The 11,977-nt window shown below is 44.9% G+C and overlaps 1 gene segment (V, D, J or C); it reads left to right on the top strand.

Moving 5' to 3' along the window:
• The first annotated feature begins 11,115 nt into the window (after window positions 1–11,115).
• Window positions 11,116–11,582, top strand: LOC132596738 (immunoglobulin heavy variable 3-23-like). The segment is given in 2 exon segments: window positions 11,116–11,161; window positions 11,266–11,582. Coding segments are annotated over 2 exon segments (363 nt in total).
• The last annotated feature ends 395 nt before the right edge of the window (window positions 11,583–11,977 follow it).

Below are 11,977 nucleotides of genomic sequence, written 5' to 3'. Positions count from 1 at the left end.
TTCCTGCTTCTTCATTGCTCAGTGATTCCAGCAAAGGTACAAAATGACCTAAACCATCTGGTCTCAATGTTCCTGAAGTCCACACCTCATTCTGAGCTTATACCCTCAAGATTTTATAAGGGAAAACACAGAGACCATCAGAAAGACCTGTCCACGTCGCCTCCATGAACCCACCACCATCAGCCCTTCTCCCTCCCATCACGATGGTCAGGCCCTTTTGCTGTGACCATCACTGGTAACCAGCAAAGCAATATGACTTAAGTCTCCCCACTTCATTTCCCATCACCCACTGGGCGTCTCTAATGGATATTCCCTCCAGCATTACCATATAATCTGGTCTCCAGACATAATTCCTTCCAATTAGCTCCACAAAGGAAAAATAACTTTTTTTCAGTCCGGATGCCCTAACACATTTTTCCTAGGGTTAAATAGACCCTAACAACACATCCCCACCCACTGAAACATAAAGACACCTGCTATATATCCTTCTATGTTAACCTGAATTTGGCTGTATCTCCTCTAATCCACCATCTCAAGAAGGGCAGGGCACATGCTGGGGTATCTGTACAAATGCAGGCCCTTCTTCCACCTGCCGAATAATGGGCCCACCTGGTTCTAGGTTTTAGATGCCATCCCTTCCATTATCCTATCCCACAGCATATCAGCTCAATTTTCAGGTCCTGACAACAGGGTCCAGGCTTGTCCTGTGATTCTTGCCATATTACTTTTGTTCGTTCTCCTATTATCGACATTCAAGCAGGCAGATTCTTTAGAATTTAATTTACTCTGTAGATATTATTGGAAAACTAGAAGAAGTATAGTACTCTGTTCATGAAATTGTATGAGTAAATATCTTCTCATAGACAGCAGGCTCGACATCAGTCAATGTACAGGTGAAATCACTGGGCTGAGGGAGAGCTGACCTGCCCCAGACCCACAGGTGTGACCTCTCAGGGCAGGAGTGGAGCCAGGGCTACATGTACAGGGTGTCAGTCAGAGATGGGGACTCACATTGGTCTTTCTGGTTCCCAGGAGAGATAACATCACTGATGACACTGAGGTCAACATTCAGCACCCCTGGCAACCCCACTATAAATTTCAGACATCCCATTACCATCGTGATCCGCAGTTTACATCCTTGCAGACTGAAATGCAGATGGTGAGGCCACATCCTCAGTGCCCACAGCGAGATGCGATGGAGCTGTGCTCTGCTCTCCAGCACCACTTACTGATGTGACCTCAGGCACAGTCCCAGGACTCACTGACCCAGGGACTCGGGATAGCTGCTCTCAGGTGGACTTTTCAATGGAACCTGCTTCCTGAGGTGGGGGCTTTCCTCTGACCATGACAGCCTCATACTCTGCAAGCCATTCACTGTGAAGGTTTACTTCCAAGAATCATGCATGTTCTCTCACCCAGTGCAGTGGGAACTGTGTTCCCTGAGCTCCAATGTCACTGGCTGTGACAGAGTTACAAATGAACACTTCTACAAGGAGTGAGTCTGTGCACTGTGACCAGATCACCTGCCCAGCATGTTGGAGTCCTGAGGAGCTTCCAGGAGCTGTCTGTTCTAGACCTTGCTAGCCCTAGGGATTCCTCAACGTCCACCCGCAAGGAAGGAGCCCTGAAGCTCATGGTGTTCCTGCAGACACTCAATTGTGCACAGGAAACAGGCAAGTCAGGCTACTGGCCACGTCAGCAGTGCCGGGATCCATGACCATCTCAGCAAGAATGACTACCTTGTCCACAAAATACACGGTGTGTTTAGTTGTTATGAATAAGTCCACCTCCAGAGCAACTCTTGATAATATTTAAACTGTTTCAGGTGAAGAAATGTTCACCTAAGTTAAGGGAAACACGAAATCCGTTGTGAATTATGATAAACATTAAATTTTACCTGACTCTGTCTGAATTCAATGTCATTATTACATGTATGGTTTGTCTCAAATACTTGCGTATCCAGCTAATAAACAGGAGGTAATGCAGAAAGGAAAAAACAAGAGTCTGTGTCTGACATCTTGGAGGACCCTGAATGTGTGATGGGTATTTATGTGAAATATATACATCCATGGGATTAAAGTCTATTCCCCAAATCTGCCGTTAATCCTTGAGCACAACTGATTTCCTGACTATCCCTTCAGCATCATTTCATTCCAGGACAAAGAGACCCCCAGGCATATTGAGGGGAACCCAGGTGGGGCTGAGTTCTCTGAGGGCACAGTCAGCACCCTCCTCAGGTGGAGCCCCAGAGACTGGGACCTCCCTTCACTACTTTCCGATTTTTATAGACTGGTCCCTCCCGTATGCAAACATCCCCTTATGTCACAAGGTAAAAACAAAGTACCAGTTCACTTAAATTCTGGTTTCTCCTCATGCTTGAAGAGAATTTCTGGGCTTCAGGAATCTCATCTGCAAGAAGATGAATCCACTGTGGTTCTTCCTCTTCCTGGTGTCAGCTCCCAGAGGTGAGTGTCTCAGGGATTCAGACATGAACACATGGGGAAGCTGCATCTGAGCCCATGAGTCACCGTGGTTCTCTCTGTCCACAGGTGTCCTGTCCCAGGTGCAGCTGCAGGAGTCGGGACCCAGCCTGGTGAAGCCCTCACAGACCCTCTCCCTCACCTGCACTGTCTCTGGATTCTCATTAAGCAGCAGTGCTGTAGCCTGGGTCCGACAGCCTCCAGGAAAGGGGCTGGAGTGGGTTGGGGGGATATATGGTGGTGGTGGAAGCGCATATTATAACCCAACTCTTAAGTCCCGGCTCAGCATCACCACGGACACCTCCAAGAGTCAAGTCTACTTATCGCTGAGCAGCCTGACAACTGAAGACACAGCCGTGTATTACTGTGCGAGAGACACAGTGAGTGGAAGTCAGTGTGAGCCCAGACACAAACCTCCCTGCACCGAGGCCCGTTACCACCAGGGGTCGCACAGGACGCACCAAGTACAGGGCTGAGGCCTGTGGCAGGTGCAGATAAGGGCTGGGAGGGGATTCTTGGTAGAACCTGTGCTTTCCACTTCCTGCTCAGGACCTCTACCAGACACCCTCTTCTGTATCTTACTAGTTCATTGTTGTGGATTATGTTGTGTCTAGAAAATTTTGTGTGCATGTACATATTTGTTTAATTTTATTTTTATTATAGTTATAGATATATAAATATATCTATATCTATACATACACACACATATAGTATACAGGAATTAAGGTTGGTTTTCATGTCGTTAGTTTTCTTTTTCACAAAGGAGCTCAGTACAACCCTGAGCCTCACCGTAACGTTCAGTGTGAGACTGATGTTTGTGAAACTGGTAAATATCCCGAGAAGGCACATGAGACTTTTAAACATTATTAATTTTTGTCCTCTTTTTGTGCATGTGGAAAGAAGAGACACACCATCCTGCTTTCAGTCAACCTGCACAAGCAGGTTGAGTTCTGCAACATGCAGTGTTACAGACTCTAGTGCCAGAGCGCCCCAACTCTGCACATGCAATGATCCTCGTTATTCACAGATTACAGATTTTCAAATTCAGCTACTTGCTAGCTTATTAGCACCCCAAAATTAATGCTGTCATTTTGTGATCGTTCACGGACATTTACAATGTGGCCGGTTCTTTGAATCACCCAACACACACACACACACACACACACATTCCCAGTTAGGTCAGTCAAGGTGATGCTCTCTTTTTTTTTTTTTTTAACATCTTTATTGGGGTATAATTGCTTTACAATGGTGTGTTAGTTTCTGCCCCACAACAAAGTGAATCAGTCATACATAAACATGTGTTCCCATATGTCCTCCCTCTTGCGTCTCCCTCCCTCCCTCCCACCCTCCCCATCCCACCCCTCCAGGCTGTCACAAAGCACCGAGCCAATATCCCCGTGCCATGTGGCTGCTTCCCACTAGCTATCTAACCTACTACGTTTGTTAGTGTGTATATGTCCATGACTCTCTCGCCCCGTCACAGCTCACCCCTCCCCCTCCCCATAACCTCAAGTCCGTTCTCTAGGAGGTCTGCGTCTCTATTCCTGCATTACCCCTAGGCTCTTCATGACATTTTTTTTTTCTTAAATTCCATATATATGTGTTAGCATACAGTATTTGTCTTTTTCTTTCTGACTTACTTCACTCTGTATGACAGACTAGAGGTCTATCCACCTCATTACAAATAGCTCAATTTCGTTTCTTTTTATGGCTGAGTAATATTCCATTGTATATATGTGCCACATCTACTTTATCCATTCATCCGATGATGCTCTCTTTTCTTGTTTCAATTCCCATCCTGTAATTGACCACTTTCTGGGCTCAAATTAGTGCCATGCTTTTCACAGTTCTGTGATTCTTGGCGATTGTTTAAAGTAGTCCCAGGCATAGGGCTGAGGAAAGTCTAGTGTCCCTACGCACAAATGGCTGTGAGTGGACTTAGGGAAAATATACATGAGACATCAGCTTCATTCAGGCATGCGTTATATGGCCATGGGCGGTGAAATGATACTCATGTCTCCAATATGCAGCTCACCCAAAACCTGAAGACAAAACTCGCTGCTGCATATGGAATGCAGCCTTGGAAACTTGCCTTAATTCCAAATACAGCCTGGCAAGTGGGGGCTTATGGCCAAGAAGACGGTGGGGTGGAGTGGACTGGAAATTATTAAGAGAAGAAATACAAGCTAAGGGGATTCTGGTTACATAGACTCAGAAGGATTCTTGCTAAAGGGAGACCAGGGTGGTCAGATACTGTGTGGGTGATAGGAGGTTTGATGGCTTTGATCAAATACTGCGGGTGATCAGAGTTCAAGGGTAAGGGATTCTCATTATTCTCACTTAGCAGGGCTCTTGACAAAACCTGGCCATGCACATATAAACACAGAAGCCCACAGATCAAGACTAGTTGAGAAGAGAATTGCAAGGAGCCTGTTGCCTAAGGGGTGGTCAGGGGTCTTTGTCACACTTAAGAAGAGGAATAATGAACATACAAGTAAACCAGGGATGCACACAGACACACAGAGAAAAGACCATCTGAGGACTCAGTGAGAAGACGTCCATCTGCAAGCAAAGGAGAAAGGCCTGAGAAGGACCCAAACCTGCTGACACCGTGACCTTCGACTTCTTGCCTCCAGGTCTGAGAGGAATCCATTGCTGTTGTTTAATCCACCCAGTCTGTTATTCTGTAATGGCCACACTAGCCAACGAGTACACCTATAATATAGACGCAGATAGACATATATGGAAATGTAAGTATCGTATTGGAAAAGAAACATCACCCATTCTTCAGAGGTGACATGAAGCTGTGTCCACCCTGGATCTCAGCCAGCACCCTCCTCCACAGCCCTAGAGAAGGACCAGCCGGGATCATCTTTATATGGAAACATGCTTCCACCTGCACATCACACCCAGGCTCAAGGGGAAAGCACAGCACCTGTGCTACTCAGAGTCAGGGTTCTCATCTTCACTGACATAACTCTCTGAAAGTCAAAGCATTGATCAAAATGAACATGAAAATCTTCTGGTCATTCCTCCTCTTGCGGGCATCCCTCAGCTGTGAGCATCTCCTGGGTCTGAGGAAGGTGGAGTTACAGGGTGACATCTGTGAAGTGGGTGTCTCATTGTTTCTACTTCCCCAGGTGTCCTGTCCCAGGTGCTGGTGCAGGAATCGGGCCCAGGACTATTGAAGACCCTCTCCCTTACCCGCTCAGTCTCTGGATTCTCCATCACAAACAGTACTGACTGCTGGGACTGGAACCCTCAGCCCCCACGGAAAGGGCTGGGGTGACTGGGGTGCTTTGGTTCTGGGAATAGCACAGCATACAAGATGTCTCTCCAGAAATGACTCTCCACCTCCAGAGACAGCTCACAAATTCAGTTTTCCCTGCAGCTCAGCTCCGTGATGACCTAGGACACAGCCCTGCGTTACTGTCCCAGGAGTTTCAGTGAGAAGTCAGGGTGAGTCTAGACACGACTCTTCCTGCAGGGGCCTCTCCAACCACCAGGGGGCGCGCAGGGTCATCAGGAAACAAGAGGACCCAATTCAGGGCAGATGCAGATGTCATGGAGTGATTTTCTCTTAAAGCTGTGGTTTCTTCCCTGGTTCACTGCCACCCTTGCAGTCTCCATCCGTAATAATTCCAGGGAGAGACTTCCCTCGTGGCCCAGTGGGTGGTAAGACTCTGAGCTCCCAATGCAGGGGGCCCGTGTTCAATCCCTGGTTGGGTAAATAAATCGCACATGTATGTCACAACTAAGAGTTCGCATGCCACAACTAAGAAACAATGATTCCAGGGAAATTTCTTGTCCCTAAACTTCAGAATTTTTACATGGAGTCAGGCTTGTCTGTCTTTCCCCATCTATCTTTGGACGAGCCACACAGAAATATTTCTTCATGAGACATTTATTTGAAGATTAGGTCATTACTTTGTGTTATTAGTTGTCAAGATTTTAATCGTTTAATGACAAATAATTTTTACTGTTGAACTTTACATCTGCTTTCCAGCATCAGATGGATTTCCAATTCCTCTCATCCTGAAAACCTCTCCAGTCCTGTCTGATGCAATGCCTTTCACTTGAATAGAATGAGTCATGTTGATATTCGGAAATTGATGTCCATAGAGCACTGCAGTCATTTTCTCCTCAGAGGACATTTTGAAATGTCGGGACACAGGTTGGGTTGTAACATGTGGGCTGTGTTTCCTGTACCTTGTTATCTAGTGTGGAGATTGATAATAGAAATTTAGATAAAATAGAGAGATAGATAAAAGGGAACAGAAACAGGTATATAATCATCGTATGGAAAATAACCATAAAAACTGAGTACATAACCCATATTTAGGGAGTGGTAAAGGCTCGAAGGTGTAAAGATGATACAAGCACCCGTATGAAGTTATTTGAATAAACATAAATATTCAAACAAATTTGGTAAATACTTTTCCAACGCACTCCTCAATCCCATGGTGAGTGTCTGGTTTTCTCTCAGAAATTGACAAATATATTCCAATTGGCGGCCACTGGCATCCTTCCAGCAAGCGGATGAGGGGCCTTTCACTCTACATCATCCCCAGTCTTTGAATTGCTTATTATTTTGCCTTTAACTGTTGTAATAAGTGAGTAGCAGTATCTCGTCATGGTGTTATTTTATGTTTCCTTAATGAAGAATCTTGTTCAAACCTTTTATCTCTTCTTTGCGGAAGTATCTTCAGATCACTGGCACAGGGTTCATTATTTTCACTCTTTGTTACTGTTGTTGAGCTGTGAATTTGCTGTATATTCATGATACAAGTCCTTTATAAATATGATATTAGAAAGCACATTCTCCAAGTCTGTGCCTAATTCCCTTCTCAGTGAAGTTATTGTTACTGTTGCTGTTGTTGGTTTCAGGACAGAAATTTTAATGGATACAGAAAAATTACAAATTGATTTTACAAATGATGTTTGGGATATTATACCTAAAAATTCATCATGAAACTCAAGGACACTCTTTAATTTCTATCACATCTCTACGCCAGGCCTCGTTCAGGGATGGAGGGTTAAGTGCACCTTCTAGAAGGGAGGATGACCATGATGAGGTTCCTGAAGTTATTCCTTACGGGAGATTTATCCTACCTTCCCCATTAGATATATTTATTCCATCTCTTTATATAAGTATGAATCAAGATACTTGTTTCAGAACTTGTGTTAGGGTTATATACTAAGGCATTTTCTTTGCTTCTGTAATTGTTACAGCTTGTCACCCATGAGGAGCTCTTTCAGATTGTCTCCTGTATCCCCTTTATGGGCACCCATCCAATTGTGTGAACACTTCCTTACTTTCTGGTGCCACAAGAATCTGCAGGATAAGCATGTGTATTCTCTTCTGTGGCCCTGGAATTAGCCAGGCCTCACATGAGTCGTGGATCCTTTTCTGGAGAGTAGCATTAACAACCAGAAGAGTTGGTATTAGGACACTAATGCTGGTGTCCTGTCCACTGGGGGCATTGCCTCTAGACCCTATCAGCTAAAAGACCTCGGAAATATATCTGTGTGCTCTACCCCACGTATACACACACACGTCTGCAACTATCTCTGTATCTCACCTTCTGACCTGTGTGAAGGTAAAAGTGAGATCATTCTTACATCTCCGATCCTACTGCAACATCACTTGGGGAAATCCAGCCTTTCCCCCTTGCTTGTCTGTTACTTTCCACCCAACAGTGAGAAGCCTGGCTCCACCGATACCATCCAGCTACTAATTGTTCAATTCCACATGCACAGCAGTAACCGAATGCTTAGCCTGATTCCTGATGGAAATACCGGTTATCCACCAGGTTCTAGTGCTTACGTGCAGTTGCTTAGAACTTAGCCTTCAGACTCCACTCATTTCCAAAGTCACTTAGGTCAAAACCTATTTTCCCACATTCTACAGGCATGCTAATTCATAGATTCACTATGATATTAGGTATCATGTATACAGTGTGCATCGTTCCATCCTTGAGTCGCTGACTTATAAGTGACATTTACATTTATATTCAATAAGGTTCACTCTTTATTCTATTACTATATATATTTTGACAAGTTCATAGTGCAATGTTTCCACCACCGCAATTTCATAGAGAAGAATTTCACTATCCTTAAATATTGCCCATGTTTCACATATCAAACATCTTCTCCCCAATTCCTGCTAAATGCTCATCTGCTTGCTTTATATATAGACTTGCCTTTTCCCAAATGTGAAATAGGTGAAATTGAACGTTTTCAGACTGATTTTTTAATTAGCAGTATGCATTTAGGATTCCCTCATGTCGTTTCATGGTATAATAGTTTAATATTTAGATTGCTGAATACAATTTCACAGCATGGATACATCACTCATTGTTTATCTGCTAATTTATGGAAGAACGTATTTGTGGCTTCCAATTTTTCTCAATTGTAAATGAAGAGACCACAATAATTCATGGGCAGTCAATGATGGAGCTCTAAGTATCAAGTCACTTATGTAAATATTACGAGCATGACTTCTGGGGTCTTACATTAAGCTCTGTCTAGGTGTGTGACTGCGCTGAGGAAGGGCTCTGATGCAGAGACCATTCAGCTGTCCCGGGCATCGTGCTGAAAGGATGTCAGAGCCCAAGCAATGTCCACACGAGGTGGACACAAGGCCCAGCCCTCAGACCCGGCTGAGCCCCCAGCCTACAGTAAGGGTCAACCTCCCTTACACGTGAGTGTGCATCACAGGAGCCGGTGCTGTCGCTGAACTTGAGCCTCTAACAGCGACCCTGCATGGGGCAGGATGGGCTTCTCCTCCAGGCCCTCCCTAAGCAGAGACGGTGAACAAAGTAAAGAGCTGCTGTCAGTAGAAACTGTCAGGGGTTGTGGCAGGGTTTTCTGCGTCAGTCAGCACCTGGAACATTCTTATTCATTTACGCGTGCGATCCTATTTCATATGTGGTAAGTATATGGCACAGTGGGACTGGATGAGGGGACAAAGGTCACACTGTGAACGGAGATGCTATGAAACAGTGCAGATCCAAGTCCAGGGCCAAGGTCCTCCCCAGGATGCAGGAGGACCTAACAACTCAGGCAGGAATCCTGCGCTGTCCCAGGTAGGAAGACACACATGTGTCGGTATAGAGGTAACACCATCTGACTCACACTTTAGCAGGACCACGCTGACACTGGCGAGGTAGTTACTTAGGAGACCTTGGGACACTATTACACCCTAACCACACTCGACCTCAAAGCATCCATTTCTAGTTTAATCTTGTAGTAGTTTTTATTCCATTCAGCAGCCTATGGCAGCATTAACAATCTTAGTCTTTGTTATTCTGTGAGCACTTGTCTCTCTCCAAGATTTAAATTTGTTGCTGTCTTCGTTCTATAATTATCTGATATATTGGTGAGATTTTGATAATGTGCAACTTGCCTCATTTTGAGGCTGTTTTAAGAACACTAAATAAGAAGCATTTTCTCAGCTTCTCATCTCTCTGCGTCTCCAAGACGAGTATCAGCTTTATTGTAACAACCAGAAACTGGAAAGAGTTCCAATATCACACATCAGCTTAATAAATAAGCCAATCATGCTATGATCATTCTTGAAATGCAACCTGTTATTAAAACCAGGATTCTTGATGCACACGAAAACATGAGAGTATTCACAAATATTTGTGCTGAGTAAAATAAGCCATAACAATAAATATATATGTATATATTTTTTGTTTTGAACTTATATTATGTTCCCAATTTTATAAATTCTAGAAAATGAAAAGTAACCAGAAGGAACAAGGGAAGATCAACGGTGATGTGGGGACAGGATGGAAGATAAGAAGGGACAGGAAGGAGGAAACCCAGAAACTACTGAAAATAATGAGAGGAATTGGTTTGTTCTCTCCTGATAATGCTTATGCCTCCGTCAGTATTCATCAGAGTGTTCATTCTGACTGTGTGCGCTTTGTTACATGTCAAGAACCTCAATAAAGTAATTACAAATGAAGAAATGCATGACTTGGGAGGGAAGGAGTGAAGGGAAGATACTGAAACATAAGAGACTCTTGAAAATACTTCTCATCAACCCTGAACCTCTCCATATGTTTTAGGTAAACACGAGAAGAGAGCAAAGTCATCATGACCTCATTACAGGAGGGGGATCTGCAAACCTCACCCGGAAACTCCAACTCTGTCCTCTAGTAGGTTCCAGGGAGCAGCCTGGCCCAGAGCTCAGGAGCAGATGCTGGATCTCACGCTCACCCCATGTTTCTCCTTGGACACTACACACACCCTCCATTCCTCTGGGTGTAGTTTACACCTCTAACATGAGGGTAACAATGACAGCTACATCACGGGATGTGAGTGCATATGTAAGATGACATACGGGTCCTAAGGGATTACTCTGGAACAATCACACAATGAAAGTTATATTTCCCAGTTGCTATCAACACCACAAAATCTAAGACTCTCACACCTGCTCTGAGACCCTGCCCTTTCTGAGGACATTCAACGACATAGCCTCTTATATACTAGAAGATCATGCAAATAGGGTCCTTCGTCTGATGATATAAAGCAGTCCCAGCCCTGACCCTGCAGCTCTGGGAGAGGAGCTCCAGCCCCAGATTCCCACGTGCTCCCATTCGGGGTTCAGGACAGAACACTCACCATGGACTTTGGGCTGAGCTGGGTTGTCCTTGTGGCTATTTTACAAGGTAATTTATGGAGAGCAAGAGACACTGAGGATGTGAGTGGATGTGAGTGAGGGAATCAGTGGATGTGTGACAGTCTCCTGACCAGGATGTCTCTGTGTTTGCAGGTGTGCAGTGTGAGGTGCAGCTGGTGGAGTCTGGGGGAGGCTTGGTGAAGCCTGGGGCGTCTCTGCGACTCTCCTGTGCAGCCTCTGGATTCACCTTCAGTAGCTATGCCATGAGCTGGGTCCGCCAGGCTCCAGGGAAGAGGCTGGAGTGGATCTCAGTTATTAGTTGGGATGGTGGTAGCACAAACTATGCAGACTCTGTGAAGGGCCGATTCACCATCTCCAGAGACAACTCCAAGAACACGCTGTATGTGCAAATGAACAGCCTGAGATCTGAAGACACTGCCGTGTATTACTGTGCGAAAGATACACAGTGAGGGGAAGTCAGTGTGAGCCCAGACACAAACCTCCTTGCAGGGAGACAGGAGGGGGGATGCAGGGGGCACTCAGGACATACAGCTGGCTGTTTCAGCCCCAGGAGCAGGTGCAGATGGTAGTTAAGGGCTGCTTTCCTCTAAGGGTCTGGGGTTTCCTCTCCATATAGCAGTTTTCCCTGGGGAACCTCTCTGTACTCATCCATGGTTCTTGACTTACACATTCAGTCTCTCAATTACAAAGACTTTTCGAAATAGGAGAATAAGTGACATATATGAAAGGCAGAGACTCAAAGTTATATATTCAGGTTTTCCCTTGTCTAACTCTTGTCTAAATAGACCCATTTCAATACTATCCCAGCGGATGTATAAACAGTTAAACATATTCTTCCTTCCTC

This window comes from Globicephala melas, chromosome 2, assembly GCF_963455315.2.
Source record: "Globicephala melas chromosome 2, mGloMel1.2, whole genome shotgun sequence".
Lineage (NCBI taxonomy): Eukaryota > Metazoa > Chordata > Mammalia > Artiodactyla > Delphinidae > Globicephala > Globicephala melas.
Note: the sequence above shows the minus strand (reverse complement) of the source record. Positions and strands in the feature narration are given on the sequence as shown.